This window comes from Coturnix japonica, chromosome 2 (genome assembly GCF_054131305.1).
Source record: "Coturnix japonica strain WE chromosome 2, WE-NBRP24, whole genome shotgun sequence".
Classification (NCBI taxonomy): domain Eukaryota; kingdom Metazoa; phylum Chordata; class Aves; order Galliformes; family Phasianidae; genus Coturnix; species Coturnix japonica.
The window spans coordinates 67,578,705-67,598,270 of record NC_140664.1 but is presented as its reverse complement, the minus strand read 5'-3'; the positions used below and the strand labels follow the sequence as shown (position 1 = coordinate 67,598,270).

General features: G+C 46.2%; 1 protein-coding gene across 3 annotated transcripts; it reads right to left on the bottom strand.

Moving 5' to 3' along the window:
• Nucleotides 1–337: 337 nt before the first annotated feature.
• On the bottom strand, nt 338–3,979 carry LOC146761898 (zinc finger CCCH domain-containing protein 11A-like). 3 transcript variants are annotated; one of them, XM_085537727.1, is made up of 7 exons: nt 2,962–3,979; nt 2,595–2,682; nt 2,415–2,477; nt 2,076–2,162; nt 1,489–1,785; nt 1,083–1,153; nt 338–623 (listed from the first exon to the last, which is right to left on the bottom strand). In XM_085537727.1, exons 1-7 carry the CDS (start codon nt 3,013–3,015, stop codon nt 564–566), a joined length of 720 nt encoding a protein of 239 aa, XP_085393853.1. In that variant the 5' UTR covers nt 3,016–3,979; the 3' UTR covers nt 338–563. The 3 variants fall into 3 exon arrangements, with proteins under 3 accessions (XP_085393853.1, XP_085393852.1, XP_085393851.1); XM_085537726.1 differs by lacking the exons at nt 338–623; nt 1,083–1,153 and having other exon boundaries at nt 1,160–1,785; nt 2,962–3,152; nt 3,582–3,979; XM_085537725.1 differs by lacking the exons at nt 338–623; nt 1,083–1,153 and having other exon boundaries at nt 1,160–1,785.
• Between the last annotated feature and the right edge of the window lie 15,587 nt (nt 3,980–19,566).

The window sequence follows — 19,566 nt, the reverse complement described above, 5'->3', positions numbered from 1 at the left end:
GACAGAAGGACAGGGTTGCACATCAATGTGTGTGCACAGTGTTATTCAAATGGCTGGGGTCATACAAGTATGAGCAGGCATGTGGCTGTGTGCAAGAGAGGAGCTGCCCATGTTTGTGTGCAGGGCTGTGCAATGGAGTGGGGTTGTACAGCTGTGTGCGGGGGCCAGGTCCTGTGTGTCATGGAGCTCCATGGGAAACCTCTATGAGTGCTAGCAACAGCAGGAGCACTTGGAGCACTGCCTGGAAGAGTGGTGCTGGGATGGGCTGTGGTGGGCCGAAGATGCGTAGTGGACCGAAGATGCGTAGATGCTACTCTGGACCAAATGCCGTGCAGCTGCTCATGGAATGCCACTGGACAAATCAGGCTGTGCAGTCTTTGTGAATATGTAATTATGATAGTTTATTGATTGAATGCATTAAAGAAAAAAAAAAAGGAAAAATAAATAAATAAATAAATAAATAAATAAAAGAAATCCCAGAATGTAGTAAAACATGGAATGCTGAGTTGGGCTGCAACTGAAATGCTGTGCACTGCAGCCGCTGCCTTGTGACGCTTTTCCTCTCAGTCCTTCATGTTCACCTTCTGCATCATCTCCGCAAGTATGTTCATCTCTGCGAAGAACTGGAAAGAAACAAAGCAAGCGTAGAAGTAGGACAGAAACAATCTAGGGAGATCTCATGAAGAAAGCCTGACCAGTAAACTTCCAGAATGACCCCGTGCGGAACAGCACGTTCCTTTTATTAGGGGCACTGACACTACTTCCCATGACAAGTTGTCTATGGTAAGATTAATGCTCTGTCATGGGAAGGTCGTTTCAAAGGTTGCAGTGCCCAGCATGGCAAGCTTCTTTATCACAGCAAAACCTTCTGGCTGTTACCAACCACATTGTTCTCAATCCAGAGGAAGGCGTCCAAGCTCCCCATGGCAGCTCTCACTGACAGTGTCATTTCCTCAAACACACAGCTGGCAATTTTTCTATTCCATCACTTCCCACAGGATTTTACCATCTCTTTTATGTCTGACAGATGTAGGCACTGAGACCAACAAGAGAATGCGTGTCTGTGTTCACCAAGGACTCACCAGTGCACGTGCAGCTCTCAAAGAAGCCTTTTTCATTTCCCTTTTCCTTTGTTTTTGTTGTTGTCTTTTTGCTGGAAAGCAAGAATACCAATGAATTCATTTTGTCAACAGCAAAACTGCAGAAACATGGGTGCCGAGAAAACAAATGGCAGTCCAAAGACAAAGCAAATGGGACTAGGAAGCCTCTCAGTGAGTAACATTTCCAGGGGGAAATACAGAAGAGCATAGTGAAGTTAATGGAAAGAGATGCGTTTAGGTATTCTGGCACCTCACTGCCTTTGGACTTTGTAGCCTTCAACTCTTTTCCCCTCCACAGAGAAGGAAAAGGTAAAGCAAGCCCTAAGCAAACTCAATGTGTTTGATAAGGACAGCACTTCACCGGGACGGTGCCACAGCACCTTCTTACCTCTTTGCTTGGAGCTCCGTGGTGGGGTTGGGGCCGGCACACTGCCTGTGCTCTGGCCCCTGGCTCTTTTGTTAGCAGGCAACTGCGCTGCTGCCTGTTGCTCTTCGTCCAAGCCCTTGCGTTTCCCTCCAGCCAGGGTCTTGGAGACAGAGCGGGGGCACACAGCCAGGGAAGGTCTTCTCCCTGAGCTGGGACCTGCTGTTACTGGAAGCCCTCCAGCCTGGAGATGATCTCTCCCAGAAAGCACTCTCTGCAGTGCTTTCACGTTGTTCTTTCCATTTTGCTCATGTTGTACATCTATTATAATCAAGAAAGGAGAAGCAGTTAGACTTCAAGGGAGCCCAAGGCTACTTTCAGTCTGCAGAATGGGCCACAATACTAGGAAATCTCATCTTGCGTGTTCACAGCAGCAGATCTTAGGTAAAGTGTGGGTTTGCATTTCAAATCTGGACAGGGAAGGTACTTGTAAATCCCAGGGACAAAGACCTCAAGCAACATGCAGCAACAACACTCCCAGGAAAGAAAAGACAGAAAGCCTGACTAGAACGACATCGAATCAAACCCCGATGCCTGTTGTGCATCTGTACCTCTCTTGGGTGCCACGTCACAGGCTGCAGTCCTCCCCAGTCTTTCCGCAAGGCTGCGCTTTGCTGGAAGGCCGCTTGCATCATCTTCTGGCAGAAAGAAACAAGAAATACTTGAAGAGCATCTCTTGGGAGGAAGATTTGAGCACAGCCAACCACCAACTTCAACTCTCCAAGTGTAGTTCCTACCATTTTCCTTTTTGCTGCTACAGCATGGTGCCATTTCTGCAGTCAGCACAGATCTGCAGTGGGCTTTCTTCACTCTTCCATCACACATGCACCCCTTCATGCAGCCCTATTTAGTGGCAGGTACCCACACCACAGCTCACAAGAGGTACTTACCTGCGTGGGCTTTCCGTTTCCCTCCTTGCCCAGCACCATTCAATGAACGCACGGGCTCTGTCCCTAAAAGAAGAGATCGTGTGTTGATTTCACAGATGTCAGTAGCAGTATTGTCCTGTTAGCCCGTGTCCACCCCCCACTAAAGAAAGACCCTGCTTTACAGACAGAAGAGAAACTCACTTTTGCGTGGCAGTAAAGACAGTCCATCCCCATTGCGTCCCTCTGTGCGCTGAAAGGTGCAGCTGGATGTCTGGCAGCTGCGCCGCCTCTGAAGAGAGAAAGGAAGAAACTCAGGTCGGAACGGGCAGCTGAGAGCTTCCAGATCGTGCCAGAGATGGGATATCAGAGCGCTGAGACATCATTGATCACTAAGGGAAAATACAGCCTGAGCCCTGCCCGTGCCATTAGCCCAGGCTGTCAGCAGTGAGCTCAGGATCCAACCGCTTACTGAGGTCCCAAAGGACCAGCAGGGCTCCCCCAGCTCCACTCCTTCCCCTTACAAATGAGAACAAAGAAGAAAAGTCAAGCCAAAGGAACCCAGCCATACCTTTCCGCTCACAGAGCAGGCATTGGATCCGCACTTGTCTCCTTGCTGAGACATGATCGCTCAAGTGTCAGAGGAAGCTCAAGTTCTCTCACAAGCTCTCTCCACAGGAACTTTCCCTGCTCTTGGAAAGAGCTGGCTTCACTCTTCCTAAGATTGCCTCGATCCTCCAAATCTCCCTTCAAACAGGAACCCTGCAGAAATCATCCACAAGAGAAAAGTCATGAGGGAGAAGTATATTCCCAGCTTTGTTCTGCCATGCAATTGAGTCTCTTGTGGAGGGAAAGGTCTGGGAATCAGCTGGCTGCAAGAACGTCCCAACGCTAGCTGCAGCTTGTGTCTGACTGCCGTGGCTTGTGTCAGCAAGTGCTCTTCTCCATCTCCTCAGGAGCTCTGCACCCAGCCATCCGTGTGGTAGTGAGGCACAAGTTGCGCTTGGTTTCCTTTTGAATGGTGTTTCATCATCCTCACCAAAACACGGGTTGGAATCTCCACAAGAACCTCTTTCCCCTGGGAACAGCCATGTGGAGGGGCACTGCTGGAGCTGGGGACTTCTCCCCGGCCTAGCATTTCATGTCTGTAGAGACACCTCCCACAGCCAGCCAGCACCAAACCCAGCTCACCTGTTGGGCCTGTTCAGCCTAAGCTGCGCTCAGCTCACCAACACAGCACAGCAGTCCTTTGGACAGGCTCTGCCAGGGTGATCTGTTCCACGAAATGCACAGAGCTCAGTCTCCGCGTGCAGCACGCTCGCCAGAGCACCAGCTCTGCTCACCACCTGTGGGACACATGCTCCTCCCACCGTGCCAACCATTGTGACCTCAGCAATGCTCGCATGACTTCTGCGCTTTCATCATAATGGAAGGAAGTGGACGCCTCCTAGATCCAAATTTAAGGAAACCAACGCCAGGGTCAGCCCATGGGGTGATCTGAAGTCAAACAACAGGGAAGTGAAGGTGACTCTTGTGCAGCTGTCATGGTTTTGCAATTTTCATTAAAAACCGGTCGAGACTAATGTGGCCTCATAGTGCTCAATGGAGTCCCAGGGGAGATAGTGGGAAGGTGTCACGGTTTGAAATGAAAAATCCACCTGCGTCCGTGACAGGGGGCCGTGGGCCCCGGAGGGGTTCTGGGCCGAAAGGAAAAAAAAGTTAATTAGGAAAAGAAAACAGCGGCAACGATCTAAGGAGGCACACTTATTTACTAAATACTATATCGAAATACAGGATAACACAATATAATACAATATAATTGAAAATTGAGCTAACGAATCAAGCAAAATAGGAGAGAGAATGAGTCCCGTAACCGAGAGGCCTACTGTGAATCTAGGCGAACGGCTGAAGGCTCCCACACACTCCCCTGAACGCCAGAACTCGAAAGACGTCAGTCTGTTCTGCGACAGAGTTAATATAGAGTCCAGGTCCCGTGACCTATCGTGTTGTTCCCTGGGAGATGTAGTCTTCTTCTGTAAGTTGCAGATTCAGTAAAATTATTCATGCTTTATATGATGTTATGATGTGGAATACTGATAGCAAAAATTACAAAATTATTAAACCATGACAGAAGGAATAGGGGTGCACATCTGTATGCCCCGAGGCTGGTGCTCACCTCTCTGACTGTGGCTTTAGTCTCCAGAGCCGATGTTGACTTCCCTTACTGTGGCTTTATGGCCCAGGGCCAGTGCCGGCCTCATGGGCTGGGGTTTGAGGCCCTTGGACCATTGCTGGCCTCACTGAGTGGGCCTTCTGCCAGTTGGATACAGCTGCTGGATGAACTGGCCAGGATGGAGCCTTCCCTTTGTAGCCTCCCATGTGCATATCCACCCCAAGAATGGAAGTCCTCCTTCTATATGTACCCCTTTCAACCACAATGTGGAAAGCAAACCATTTAGGCACCTGAAATGCTTCTGCTCCTGCAGTCTGGCAGAAAGCAATGCCCTCTATTTCATGCCACCTCTGCACAAACTGGAAGGGAATGGGGAGACATATGTCAGAACCAATGGGACAGGACTTCACTGAATGCAGTTTAAAAGCAAATCACCCCAGCTCTTGGTTGGGCTGTTGCCCTCTATTGCTGGGGATCCCTGACCCCTGGCCACTGACTTTCCACCCATGCATCCTTCCTTGGAGCCAAGTGTGCCTTTCCCAGCAGCAAGCACCAGGCTGGAGTCAGCACCAAAACCAAAACCTCCTTGCACCTTTCCCGTCCTTCTTTCACACATGGTCTTTTAGTTTCAGAAAATAGGGCCAGACCCCAGTGAAACAAGAGCTCTAGGACAAAGCAGCTGCTTTATTTTCCTCTTTCTCTTTCCTCATCTACACCCCACAGAAAGACCATTTGCCAAGTAAGGGATGCAGTGATCAGGTGTATGAGGGGCAAAGCGATTCAAGCTTAATTTCAAAGGCTTGTCTCTTCCACGTGACTTCCCTGAGGTCTGATACAATCGTACAGTCATAGACTCATAGAATAGCTTGGGTTGAAAAGGACCACAGCGTGCAGGGTCATCAACCACCAGACCAGGCTGCCCAGAGCCACATCCTGCCTGGCCTGGTCCTATCACTATCCACCCTCGTAAACAGCCATTCCCCCTTGCTGTTTATATGCTCCCTTCAAATACTACAAGGCCACAGTTAGGTCTCCCTGAAGCCAAGCAAAAAAAGCCCAGTTCCCTCAACCTGTCCTCGTAGTAAAGGTGCTCCAGCCCTCTGATCATCATCGTGGCCGCCCTTAGCATTATTTGCATTTCTCAATCCCCTTCCTAAAAAACACACCTGCTTCCGGGCACATTTCATCCCACTGTTAGGCCTTGTAAGAAGCACTATGGCAAGTCCACAAGCAGAAAACACTGTCATTCCATTTAGTAACAGAGAAACCATTCTGCCCTTGCTCATGTCTCTCGTCCCTGCCTCCTCCTGAACTGGGCAGTGTTTGTGGGCAATGAAAGAAATCCCCACATTCCAGAAAATACAGACAAAAAAGAAAGAGGCAGAAAAGTGGCACTAATACTTTGTCACTGGTGGGAATCTCCACAGAATGTGTTGTGCTAAAGGTGTGAGGTTAAGGGATCATCACTCTCAAGATAAAAGTCACAGCATGTTCTGCAGTGCACTGAATGGTGCAAAGACTGTGGAACAAGGGAACCAATCTAGCCAGTCCTTAATTTCCTGATGAGAAATCTCTCTCAGTCTCTTGGAATAGCACTGATCACTTGGAGCACATTAAAGTAAAGCACCCAGGAAAAAGTTCCTCCGGTGGCAAAAGTTGAATCACAGCGCCACCTGCTGGAGACCGACATCTCGAGGGAAGCAGGATGGATGTTGCAGCCAAATGTGCTCCTCCACCACTGGTTTTCTGAGACGTACCCGTGAGCACCACACATTTGTACGGTCTGTCTGTCCGTAGAGCTACAAAGGCAGAAACAGAACATCTATATGGTTTGTTGCAGCTGTGGGTTGTGACTGATATCAGTCCCTGGATCTGTTACACTTCACAATTGCGTTCAGAGTTTTTTCAGGTCATCCTGGCTTTCTGGTGCTCCCTGCACAGTGACACCATCTCTTCTGTCACCCCATTTAGCAATCTATCATAAAGCACTGATGCTATTCAGTGTAATACCTAGCATGGGTTTGTTTGCCTTTCCTTGAGACTGCAGTCCATTTCTAGCAGTAACAATGCTTACTGCAGGTCACTCAACACCACATTATGACTATGAGTCTTACTTGAAATCCATTCCTAGCCATGAGAGGGGGGCAGTATTTAAATAGCGCTACATTGGAGCTCAGGATTGGTGCATCCCTAAGAGTAGGAAAAAGGGAAGGGTGCTGTCCTGGAAATGGGTGATTCTGAGATTGTGGAGATGCGGAACGCCTTCTTTACTTTAGTTTTCACTTCAAAGACTGCCCCATGGGACTCCTGGATCCTGGAGGGAAGAGAGAGAGCCTGGGAAATGGAGAGCTTCCCTCTGGGTGAGGAGGCGGTGATCTGAGAGCATCTGGGTGGGATCAGTGTGCACAAATCCATAGACTCTGATGGGATGCATCCACATGTGCGGAGGGAGCTGGCAGAGGTAATTGCCAAACTCTGTCATCTTTGACAGGTCTTGGAGAAGAGAAGTGCCTGAAAACTGGAGGAGAGCCTGTGACACTGCAGTCTTCAGAAAGGAGCAGGAGGAGGATCTGGTAAACTGCACGGCAGTCAGTTTCACCTCTGTCCCTGGAAAGGTGCTGGAACAGCTTGGTCTGGATGCCTTCTGCGAGCAATTGGAAAGAAAGAAGTTTATCAGTTGTTCCCCCTCCTGTTCATATGCTCCCTTCAAATACTACAAGGCCGCAGTGAGGTCTCCCTGAAGCCTTCTTTTCTCCAAGCAGAACAAGCCCAGTTCCCTCAACCTGTCCTCGTAGGAAAGGTGCTCCAGCCCTCTGATCATCTTCGTGGCCCCCCTTAGCATTATTTACAATTCTCTTTTGCCATCCTAAAAAACTACACCCCCTTCCGGGCACATTTCATCTCACTGTTAGGCCTTGTAAGAAGCACTATGGCAAGTCCACATGCAGAAAACACTGTCATTCCATTCAGTAACAGAGAAACCATTCTGCCCTTGCTCATGTCTCTCGTCCCTGCCTCCTCCTGAACTGGGCAATGAAAGAAATCCCCACATTCCAGAAAATACAGACAAAAAAGAAAGAGGCAGAAAAGCGGCACTAATACTTTGTCACTGGTGGGAATCTCCACAGAATGTGTTGTGCTGAAGGTGTGAGGTTAAGGGATCATCACTCTCAAGATAAAAGTCATAGCATGGAAGATTTAGGGATGGCGTGCTGACTAGAAGGAATAAACAACACTTACCTTGTATCTTATTCATTTTCTCTCTCTTATCATCGGATATCTTATCCTCATCTACAAAGCTCTGAGGTTGTCCAAAGCCTGTTGCCATGAGCTTTGCTAAACGCAGCAGTGCTGTGGCTCAGAGGTATTACACTGGCACATCGCAAAGGAGAACTCCATAACCCAAGTGTGGAAGGAAGATGAAAGGGGAACTGTTACAATTAATTACCTCCTCTAAATTGGTAACTCTAGGCTTCTTGTCACACACTAGTGCCTTAAAGCAGAACAGCACAGATGTTGACAACCGTGACAGGGATTTCTGCATACAAGCAACCACACGAGGCTGGGCACACTCTCCTGTCTGTTTGCCATTCCTAGAAAGACCCAGAAGAGCTCAGTGTTCTCTTGCTGTTAGTTTACATACTCCAAGCATTTCCAAAGGCATGCTGCTCTGCAGAGAAAGCTGAGCTGTCCAGAAAGTTTGTTCAGGAAGAATGCAGCAGTATCAGTGCCCGTCATCCTGGGGGACCTGAATGCATTTGTTAAGAGAACAGGGAAAGAAGAGCGAAGAGAGCAAAAAACCAGGCACTAGCAGTGCTGCCCACAGGGGGCGGGGCTTGAGGCAGGGCCTGTGCCAGAGGGGGGCCTGGCACAGTTAGGGCCAGCTCAGGGCCCGGAGCAGAGGGGAGGAGGCAGAGGCAGGGCCTTGGGGCCCAGGATGGAGGAGGACCAGGCACAGCTGGGGCCAGCTCAGGGCCCAGACTGGAGAGGGACCCAGCACAGTTGAGGCCACTGCAGGGCCCAGGTGAGAGGGGAACCCAGCACAGTCGGGGCTGCTTTGGGGCCCAGGCCGGAGGTGGCCTGGCACAGCCAGGGCCTTGTGGCAGCACTCAGACTCTCCAGTTCAACCATTAACCATAACCTCAAATGGTAACTGTAGTGGAAGGCAGGAGCTGATACAGCTGCTTTACTCTGTTTTAATTTTCCTAAGAATGGCAAAGGACTCGAGCTAGTATCCAAAAAAAGGAATTTCTGAAAAAAAAAACCTAACACAAATCTAAACAAAAAATCCCAAATACACTTTTCTGAAGAACAGGATTCACAAAACGTTGCTATGGAGCAGATCTCCAAGTAGAGACTCTTTCTCTTAGACAGCCAGCTCTTAGATGAGATTAGGAAGGGAAGGAACCAGGCTCTTCCCCCTTTTTCGCATATGAAATGCTTCCAGCTGTGCTCCACAGCTGAACGTCTTTTAATGAAGATTAAAACCTGTGAAATGAAAGAATCCTTTCCTATTTCTTTCACATTTGTGTTTATTGATTTCAGTTCCAACCAGGTGGACTCGCAGTGTCTTACAAGTGAGACATGGAAGCAGGTACAGAGTGGAGACCCAGCACCCTCAATCTCCAGGTGAGTAACAGCAGCCAAGGAGGCCTTTGGGCTCTGCAGGGTCCAAGTGTGGAGCATTACACACAGGAACACCTGAGTATAAAGACAGTGGCAGAGCTGTAGAGCTAGCCATAACAGAGAGGCACAGTGGCTCAGCTCATTTCCCACAGTAACACTGGAAATACGAGCCATGAGGGAAATGCAGATGCTTTCTGCCTTCCCCTTTTGTCTCATGCCTTCTGCCCCCATCAGAGGGGAGGAATGAGCTGCAGTTCCACAGAGACATTCCTCTCACAGCCACTCACACCTCAGGTGTGGAGGAGTGAGCTGGGGCTGCTGGTGGTAGCTGTGGAACACTGCCATCTGTGGTGCCCCATCCTACCCTGGAGATGGGCATGTAGAGCTGAGAACCTTTGACACTGTGCAAATGACTGCAAGCAGAGATGCAGCAGAGGAAACACAAAGCATCTAATAACTTATCATACAAAGCAATGAGTAATAGAAATAACAATATTTCCAACCAAATATCCCCCATCCTAACAGTCATGTCTGATCTCCAAAATCCCACCCAAACAATTTCCCACCCCCAAATAATATTCCATTCCCCTCAAATGCCACCTCCCCTCACCATCCAAACCTTAAATTTCCATCCCACAATTCCCACCCAGGAATTACTCACACTAATTACCAGCAAGCAAGGCATGAGGAACACCTGTTCCTCGTGTGCAGATACCTGAAAAAGAGAAGTGGCAGGGAACTGGGGTTCTGTAGCAGGTTATAGAGGCTCTGCATGGAACACAGCCCCAGGCCACAACCCCATCAGCTGCTGGGGCAGCAGCATCCCTGTCAGTGGGGGATTTCGCCAGTGGTGGACAGGGACACAGGGAGAAGCCACACCTTGATGTAGCTCTGCATCTGCTCCTTTCCTGCTCATGTCCAGTCCTTTCATCTATTGCACTTTCCATCTTCTGTCCTTCTTTCTTTCTTACCTGTATCCTTTCTTCTTTTCTGCTCTTTTCCTCTTCTTAAATTGTCTTACCTGTATCTGTTTTTCCCCTCTTCTGTTCTTTTACTGCTCTGGTCTGCATCCAGTGTCTGCACCGCAGCTCTAGGTTGGACTATGTGTTGGGATGGAGAAAGGTTCACAGGGCATAGATTTGTACAAGAAAAGCTCTCCTGCTGTGCCCAACAGGTGATGAAAAGGAGCCCTCAGGACCCAGGACCACAAAGGCAGCTTTTTTTTCCAAAGGCCACAGCGTAAGCTCGTGTAACTGGGAAGGATTCTGTTATACATCTCCTGGAAGTGCCTTTGAATGAATAATTTTCTGAACTTGTTTCCAATTGTTGCTCAGAGGAAATGAGGTTTTTAACCTTGTATCTTTGCAGGAAGACAGAGAGGAGGGAACCTGTCTGGTGAAATGCTCAGGTGCCATTTCCTTCCTTGCACCAACAGCCTGTTTGTGTCCACGCGATGCCAGTTCTCCTCCTGACAGTTTCTACTGATCCTTCCCTGAGACCTTCTGCTAAGCACTTCTGTTTCTGTATTCTCAGGGCCCTGTTAGGACTAAAAAGAGGAGTGGATAACAGATGGAAGGATCTGGCCTTCTGCTGGGTGATAGCCACCTGCATGTCATGTTCCTGCTTTCTCTTTTCCACAGGTGGCATTGTGCTTCCCAAGGAGCATATGGACCTTTTAGATGGGAGTGCACAGCAATGATCCAACAGGGTCTCAGCTTCCTTCCTGCCCTGCACCTGAGTGAGGGACACCGTGACCTGCTCAGGAGGCAAGATGTCATGTCAGGGAGGTGAGTTTTCCTTGTTTTTTTCGTCTGTGCTTGGCTCTGCTGTGCTGTTTTTTTCTTTGTAGTGCTAAACATTGATTCCCTGGTCTTTGGCTTGCTTTTTTCTTTATTTTGCTTTGTATTGCTATTTTTTTTTATTTTTTTTTTTTTATTACTGTGTCATGTTCTGCTTTATGGTGACATTTGCAAGAGACTGTGAATTCTCCTGGTTCAAACTGCAGTCAGCTTCATCAAATGTGTAAGAAATATATAAGGGCTGCTGAGGCCAGGCTAGATTTCCATTTCTTTATGAACTGGGGTGTTGCTGCGGATGTATTTATCTCCTGTTTTGTCTCTTGTGCTTGTTCAGGAATTTTAGAACATACTATGTCAGTGTTTGTTTCTATCCTGCTTTCTCTTCTCTGTCTTTCAGGTCAGCTCGTGCTAGAAGTCGATGGCATCGCTGTATGAATCAAGGTCAGTTTAGGAGCAGCTGCTTGTGGAAGGAATCGAGTCCAGGCTAATAAATGGAAGCATCTCCTGGTGAGGTGTCAGAGGCGGCAGTAATGATGTCTGTCATCGTAAAAACCAGAGTGCAGGCTCATCCAAGTTCTTGCTGGCTGATGTTTGGGAGTATCTTGTTTTCCAGCTGAATGATAAGAAAGCTAAACATGCTGAGCCGTTACAGCTTGAGCTGAAGTTGTGAATGTGCTCCCGGATGTTTCCTTTAGTGGTAAACCATGTTCTGGCACTGTGATAGTCCTATCTCTGTCATGATTTGGAGCACAGTGTCTGGTTGCAAGCCTTGTGTGCCTGTTTCCATGAACCTTGCTTTCTTTCTGTCTTCAGAGCAAGTGCAGGGTGCTTCCTTGCTTTTGGTGGATTCATCCAGGAGGCTTTCAGAAGGCCAATTGCAGTATTCATAACACAGAGAGACAATGGGAATGGACTGTCGTTACCACCAGGCAAAAGTTTCTTATGTCATGAACAGTATAAACAAAATTCTTACTTCTGGCCTGGCCCTGAGCTGCTGCAGCTTAAAGGCTTTTTGCTTTTGGGTGGCCCTTCCTGGAATTACCTGATGAATTTTCCCCCAATTTTTAAATGCCATTTGCACTCATAGCTTCAATTCTAAATTTGGGAGAGAAGTTAGATAAGGTTAGGGTAAGGTGTTTCTTTTTTTTTCTATTCTCCTAGGTGACTGTGTGTTTTCTGCCAGTGCTGTGGTAGCTCTGTAACTGGGGTTGTTCCTAATGCTCATGAAAAGGCTCTACTGGCAGCACAGAATTTGACCATTGGGCTGCCTGCTGGATTAATTTCTGTAGATTTAACAAACCATCTCAAAAAGCATACAATCAGTTTATTTTTTGAAAGGCTGTCAGCTTTTGAGGTCGCTGAGAAGTCTTGGTTTATCAGTCACTAGCAGCTTGCTGGAGCTTGAAGTAGTTGAATCGTCCCTTACAGAGCCGTTAAATAAAACCTTCTAATTACTTTTGCATTGTAGGTCTGAGCTAGGATATACCGCTGGTGTGTGTGCCTGTGCTGCAGATGCCATCCTTCCTCACCCTTCTCCTCCTCATTGGCAGAAGGTATCACCATCAGCTTTCTACCTCACACAGCAGTTGTTATCTGAGCAGAGACTTGGTCGCTTCCCAGTTTCTCTGTGGCACTTCCCTAGGCTGTTAGTTCTCTCTTTTTCTATTGGTGTTCTGTGTAGTCTTCAGTTTGCCCTTAGATGCCAGGCCACTTGAAAAGAGTTTTCAAATTATATTCATCCTGATTTCTTTACGTGTTGTCCTTTTTTTAAACAAACAAACAAACAAACAACAACCAAAACAAAACAAACAAACAAAAAAAACAAAAAATCAGCAACAACAACAACAATAACCAAGAGGAATACTCTGGAATTTTCTATAGCAATCACCATTTCAGACTTGTCCATTATTCCTTTTGAGGCTGTTCTCTAATTTATTTAGTTCAAGATCAGTCCCTGTCCTTTGTTCTCCCTGCTTTTCTGTCCTGTCTGTATTTATTTGTTTTTCTCTTCAGCCTGCTTTCCTTCCAGTGCTGACAGTCATGGGGAACTCCTAGTTGTGTCAAGGAAAATGAATGCCACAGCACACATTTCTTCTTGATGTATAGCAGGTGCTGGTGATAGCAGAGCCCCTGTTCTCTGTGAGCAACTTGTGCTTAGCCTGCATTCGTTGATCTCTGATCTGCTAACCTTGTGAGAAGATGAAACAGAGCTTCCAGCTACTTCACTGGGATTGTGGTTTGCACTGCTTTGACTTTAGTCCTGCAGGCCAGTGATGGACAAGGCAGAGGTGTTGGGATACTGAGAGAAGTGTTTGTGTTTGGAACTCTGCATTTTTTTATTTTTATTTTTTTCTTAACCATCACTGGGGACTGCTTCAGTTTAGCAGAGGAGCCTTAGTGGTGTGGTTGCCTCAGGTGTACCTGATCTCATGATGGTATGTGGCCTTTTGGCAGAGTTTGGGAACTGACCCCTCAAAACAGTGTTTAGAACTAGTTGCAGGTGATAGCAAGGCTAATCCAGTAAGGTTTTGATGAATCTGTCACAGAAGAGTTACCTGTCCTTATGAGCATGGCTGGTGTGTGGTGTATGTTGCTGCGACCTTCCTTCTTCTGTGTTTGATGAAGTAGCTGCTTTTTGGGAGGGACATTAAGGCTTTGGATGTGATAAGTTGGAATCCTATTGTGAGCCCAAATTCAGCAAACAGTTACTGCTTAACAGGGGCCTCAGGCATATGTTTTAAGTTTCTCTGTTTCCTGTAGGACTTAAAAACGTGTTTATAGCTTTGCGGAGTATATATGGAACAAGGTGTGCTTGAGTATCTTGTGTTCTCTTTGGCAAGGACGTAATAAAAACCAGTCCTGGATGTTTGGTGAGGGAGCAGTGTTGAGAGAGGCGAGCCAAGTGGTGGTAGGAGTCCTGAGCCACCGGGTTTCTGTGCCTCTGTGTGGAGCTTTGTGCTTTGGAAATGTCCAGATTAGCTTTGGCTAAGCTTCTGAGCTTCTGGATGCTTCTCATAACCAGCTCAAACCTCTCAAAAGCTTGAGGATTGTCCATCACTAATTTTCAAATGAATTGCATGGGGAAATGAAGATAAAAACCAAAACCCTCAAGTAGAAGTACTTGTTATTTTAAGAATAGAAAGGATAATGAATATGCCAGTAGTGTTTGATTGTTATGGAGGAGCACAAAGTAGTGGCCAGGAGATAGGAGAAATAAGGAGGAATGTCTCTTGGTTTGTTTCTCTAGGATCTTCAGGAACTGTTGATAAACGTAAAGATGGGTAATACACACATAAAGAAAGATAGTGGTTTTAAGGGTTGGAAAAATATTGTGAAGCACCCGTGTTTCGCCCCAGATTAAAAGATTTGGAACTCTCCCAGAGTAGAGAACAGTTTGTCTGATTTCCATTTTGCTGAGCAGTTCAGGCCATCAGAGAGGACTTGCTGGCCTCTGGACAAAGGGAGAGTGTGAAGGAGAGGAGGAAATAACGATGTTAAGATCTGTGAAGAAGGATGAATGGCAATGGTTGTTTGTCACCTTACTGCCCTTCTTGTCTCCCTAGAGCCCAGCTGACTTCCTGGGATTGCTGAATAGCTGCCTCTCGCTGCCTTTTGCTGCCTCCTGCCTATCAGACTAAAAACCAGTGGTGTAAAACTGAGTGTGAATTTAGTGGGGTAAGTCCTTGAGTATTCTTTATTTCCGTAAAAGGCATTGGATGTCTCAGGATGGAAGTCCAGGTACCTGCCCAAGTGTATTACAGCAGTCATGGAATTTCTATTTCAGAGACTTTTTCAAAGCCCTTCAGATGGAAAGGCAAAGGGATGTGCAACTTTGGAGTAGTAAATGGTGCATATTAAAATGTAAAGAGGGCTAATTAATGTAAACAGACTCTAGTCATGTCGGTGTATAGCTTTCTTTAGGAGGGTACTCAGGAATTCTTTTCTGACAATGAGTGATAGTGTCCCAAGTCCAGGTGCGTGCTCAGCTTGGAAATGCATGCACATAGCTTTTGCTTGGCCAGCTGCTTTGAATGCATCGCACTACATCATCTTGTCTTGACCTCTTTGCTCCCTCCATCAAAAGTTTTGCTCGGTCTAGACTCGTTGCAGGTGCTGACTGTGTTATCTTGACCCACGTGAGATCAATACAGAGATGAATACAGAAAATTAAGTAGGGTTGTGCAGCACTAATTTGAACGTCTTAGGGGAATGATCGTGCTTAGGATAGTGTATCTTCCACACTGCTGATTGTCATCGTCCCCCACCCTTTGTGGGACTCAGACTTGTAGAACTAGCTCTTTGAGGAGAGGGCTCCCAAGGTATTAACCCATGTAAACTTCAGAGTACCAGGTGGTGTGATGGCATTTATGGGGCAGAGCCCACAGGGAATATGCCTCTGTCGTCACTCAGTCTTGTGATGACACAGCGCCCGCTGCAGCATGGGGTCAGTGGGACTGCAGGCACAGCGGCATGGAAGCTGAGCCAGCCACAGCCTGGTGTGTGCTGTGCAAGTTGCCCTGCCTGGTGCTGGGCTTAGTGCTGCCCTGTGCTGATGAAGGCAGCCTCGGATTGGTGTGGGGCAGCACTTTTTGCAGCTCCCTGCCAATCAGGACCCCGACCAGCAGCAGGTTACTTGTGTGAGCAGGGGCGTGGGGGGGAGCTCATTTCACTTGCTGTTACAGCCTCAGAGAAATGTGGTTATTTTTAAAATGAAGCTTCTGACTGCCGGAGGACTCGTGTCATTCTCGCATCCCACTTTAGTGGATCCTGTCATGTGACTTGAAAGCACAGGCTGAGAGTGCAGGCTTATTGGATTTCATTTGATCTTTCCTGACGACAGGAACCAATGGGTGGCTTCCAGAATAGTTCAAGATGTCTCTGTTAAGAGCGAGTTTTACTACACGTAACTGGAACACCAAGCTCTTGATACTGTGCTGCTGATTAAAGCATTCTTTCCAATCAGCTGAAGAAATAGGCTTAGGAACACAGAGCATAATTCCTAGCTGCAGTAGATGATAGTGTAGCTTGAAGAAGTGTTCCCGTGGCGGCTCAGGTAGTTTAGATCTTAGTAGCATCTGGTAGTCTAAAGTGTGACTAATTCAGCTGATGTACTTCTCTTTGTATTGTTGGCTCATCATTGTTGGTGGGTAATTTCAGCAACCAGCCCAGCAAAGACTACTGGTTGGCAGATAGGCTTCTGTACTTAGCCTTGGAAGGCAGAAGGATGCAGAGAGTAACATTTTGCAGAGTGCAGAGTGATTATAGAAACTGCAGAAGGTCAGCTTTGATAGGGATCACAGAGTCATAGAATTGCTCAGGTTGGAAAAGACCTTAAAGATGGTCAAGTCCAACCATAACCTGACCAAACGTACCCTAAACCTGACAACCTGCTGCCAAATCATGTCCCTGAGCACCACATCCAAATGGTTCTTAAACACATGCAGGGGTGGTGACTCAACCACCTGCTTGGTTTTTCCTTTGAGGAGCAAGCTGTCAGAGATGTCACTGCAGGAGCTGGTGCGGAAACTGGACAGAGGTGTGTACTTGGTTTTCAAGAAGTTGCAGGGCCTAAGAATCTGCCTGGAGAAAGTGATTGTGGGGAAGCCAGAGACACTGCAAGTTCCATCGCAGCTGCCACAAGGACTGTGGTGTTAAATCTCATAGAATCATAGAATTGCTCAGGTTGGAAAAGGCATTAAGGATCATCAAGTCCACCCACAATCTTACCATACTAGCCTAACTCTAACAGCCCTCCACTACACTTTGTCTCTGAGCACCCCATCAAAATGATTTTGATGATACCTTTTGCATACCCCTTTTACCTTTGCCTTTTCTTCTATGTCACTTACCTTTTGCCTTTCCTCTGTTGAATTTGCCCTCAGGTTTTTGCTTTTCGCACTGCCATTTGCTTTTGCCCTTTGCCTTTGAATTTTGCATTTTGCTTTTGGTGTTTTCCTTTTGTCCTATGTCATTTGCCGTTTTCCTTTACCTTTGGCATTAGCTTTTTCACTTTACCTTTTGCATTTCCCTTTTGCCTTTGTCTTTTGTCCTCTGCAATTTTCCTTTTGCCTTTGCCTTTTGCTTTTTCTTTTGCCTTTGTTGTTATGCACTGTCTTTAGCCATAGCCATTTGCATTGACAAGTTGCCTTTGCATTTTCAGTTTTCCTTTTGGCTTTTGCCTTTGCCTTCTCTCCTGCGCCATTTGCCTTTTTCCTTTGCTTTGTCATTTTGCCATTTTCAGTTCCCTTTTGCCTTTGCCTTTTGTACTAACTGTCCCACTTAGCTTTTGCCTTTGCCTTTTGGAATCTGCCACTTACCTTTTGTCTGTGCATTTTTCTTTTGCCTTTCGCCTTTTCCTTTATGCTTTGTCTTTTGCTCTTTCCATTAGCTTTTACCCGTTGTCTTTGCATTTTCAGTTTTTATTTTGTCATTTCCCGTTGCCTTCTGTCGTATGCAATTTGCCTTTTCCTTTACTCTTTCAATTTTCCTTTTTCATTTCCCTATTGCCTTGGCCTTTTGATCTATGCCACGTACCATTTTCCTTTTGTTTATTGCCTTTTACCTATTGCATTTTACATTTGTCTTTGCCTTTTGCATACATATTACATTTTCCCGTTGGCCTTGGTGGGTGCATCTGCCCTTGTGTTTTGTATTTTCCCTTTGCCTTTTGCCTCAGCCCTTGGCTTTTGACCTTCCGTTTGCCCGTTGCCTTTTTCTTTTGCCCTTGCCTTATAGCTTTGCCGTTGCATTTTGTCTTTTCCCTCTGCCATTTGCTTTGGCCTGTTGCATTTGCCTGTTGCCTTTGCCTTTGGCAGTTTGCTTTTGCTTTTGCCTTTGCCTTTGCCTTGTGTCCTATGCCATTTTGTTTTGCCATTGCCTTTACCGTTGCCTTTTTCCCTTTTTATTTTTCATGTCTTGCTTTGCTGCTCCGTCTATGTTGCCATGGATTGCTTTTGAGTTGTGGTTTTTTTTTTTTCATATCTGTGGATTCCTTTATTTTTTTTTCCTTTTCCATTCTTGGCACTCTTTTATCCTTCACTATGAGGTATTCCTTTTTGTTACTCAGTATTTCAAGCCATTTTGCTTTCCTTACCTTGGCTTTTTAGTTCTTCAGCTTTCATTTCTCTTTTTTGTTTTATCTTTGCTCTTTAGTTTTTCTTTTGAATCTTTACCTGCCCTTGTTTTTGAGTGTTCTTTGTTTCTTTCCAGTGCTCAGCACTGGTGAACTTTTTTATTGTTTCTTTGATATGCACTCTTTGCTTTGACATGATCTTGTGTTCAGGTGATTTGCTTTACTCTTGCATTTCTAGACCTTGTTTTGCTTTGCTCTGTTTTCCTTCCATGTTTCGTTTTCCCCTGTTTGATTTTTTATAGTGCTCCTTTTTCTTTACTTTCCATGGTCCTTGTTTCATTGTTGTTGCCTCTTTGTCTTTCCTGTTCCTTTATTTTCCTTAATGATTTTTGATATTGTTTTTCTTTCGTTTCCTCTTTGTGTGTCCTGCAATTCTGTCTCCTGCCAGTGTGTGTTTCCTGCTATTGCGTGTTTGTCTCCTGCCAGTGTGTTTTTTCTTTCTGTCTTATAATACTTCTCTGTTTACTCTCATGGCTGCTTAAATCCATCCCTTACCTCCTCCTTGGCATGACTGCAGATGCTTTGCATTCCTACAAAGATATCTTTTGTTCTAAATGTCATCCGGAGACCCAGTCTGGGCTTGTCACCCTGATGTAGCATCTCTGGTTGAGGCAGCAGCATGCCCTGTAGCTACCCATTCCTCCTCCCTGGCATGGATGTATTACTTTTTGTGTCCTCGAGACTCTGTTTGCATGTCTGCATTCTGTCTTTGATACTACTTTTCCCTAGTGCTTTCCCTTCGTACATTTCCTCAGAGTTTTTCCTCATTGATTTTTCTTAGTGTTGTTGCTTATTGTTTTTCCGTACTGTTGTGTTTTTTTTATTTTATTTTTTCTTTTTTTTTTTGTTTGTGTTTGTTACCTGCCAGTGTATGCCTCCGGTCAGTTCGTGTCTCCTGCCAGTGCTTGTGTCCTGCTACTTTGTGTTTCCTGCCTGTGTTCCTCTCCTTCCAGTCTGTTTTTTTTTTCTTTCTTTCTTTCTCTCTTTTCTTTTTCTTTTCCTCTTGTCACTTCTGAGATTCATTTCCCAGTAACTAGCCTTACCTTCTCTGGTGGAGGTAGCAGCATGCGCTGTAGCTACCTATTCCTCTTCCCTTGTATTTTTGGTGATATCTTGGCCTTTTTCTGGCTCTGTTGGCATCTCTGCATCACCATGGGAGTGCATTCTTTTCCTTATCCTTTGTTTGATCTGTATTCCTTTGTTTGTTTCAGTTGTTGTTGAATTGTTATTTTGTTGTTGTTGTTTTTTACTTATGCTGTTTTTTTCATTTCTCTTAATCTCTGAATTTTATCTCGTTATCACTTAGCCTAATTTATAGCCTGCAGTTCTCTTCCCCGAGTCACGTTCAGGTTTGGAACCAGTCAGCCTGGGGTTACACCTCCCCGTGCTGCATATTTATTGTTGCTAGGGAAAAGGAGTGGTTCCTTTTCTACAAGATACTCTGAA

Excerpts from the sequence above, each read along its gene's own strand:
- LOC146761898 (XM_085537725.1), bottom strand. The coding sequence starts at position 3,015 with ATGTCTCAGCAAGGAGACAAGTGCGGATCCAATGCCTGCTCTGTGAGC. Across the intron at positions 2,683-2,961 it reads CCTGCTCTGTGAGCGGAAAG|AGGCGGCGCAGCTGCCAGAC; the intron begins GTATGGCTGGGT and ends TTCTCTCTTCAG. Across the intron at positions 2,163-2,414 it reads GAAACGGAAAGCCCACGCAG|AAGATGATGCAAGCGGCCTT; the intron begins GTAAGTACCTCT and ends TCTTTCTGCCAG.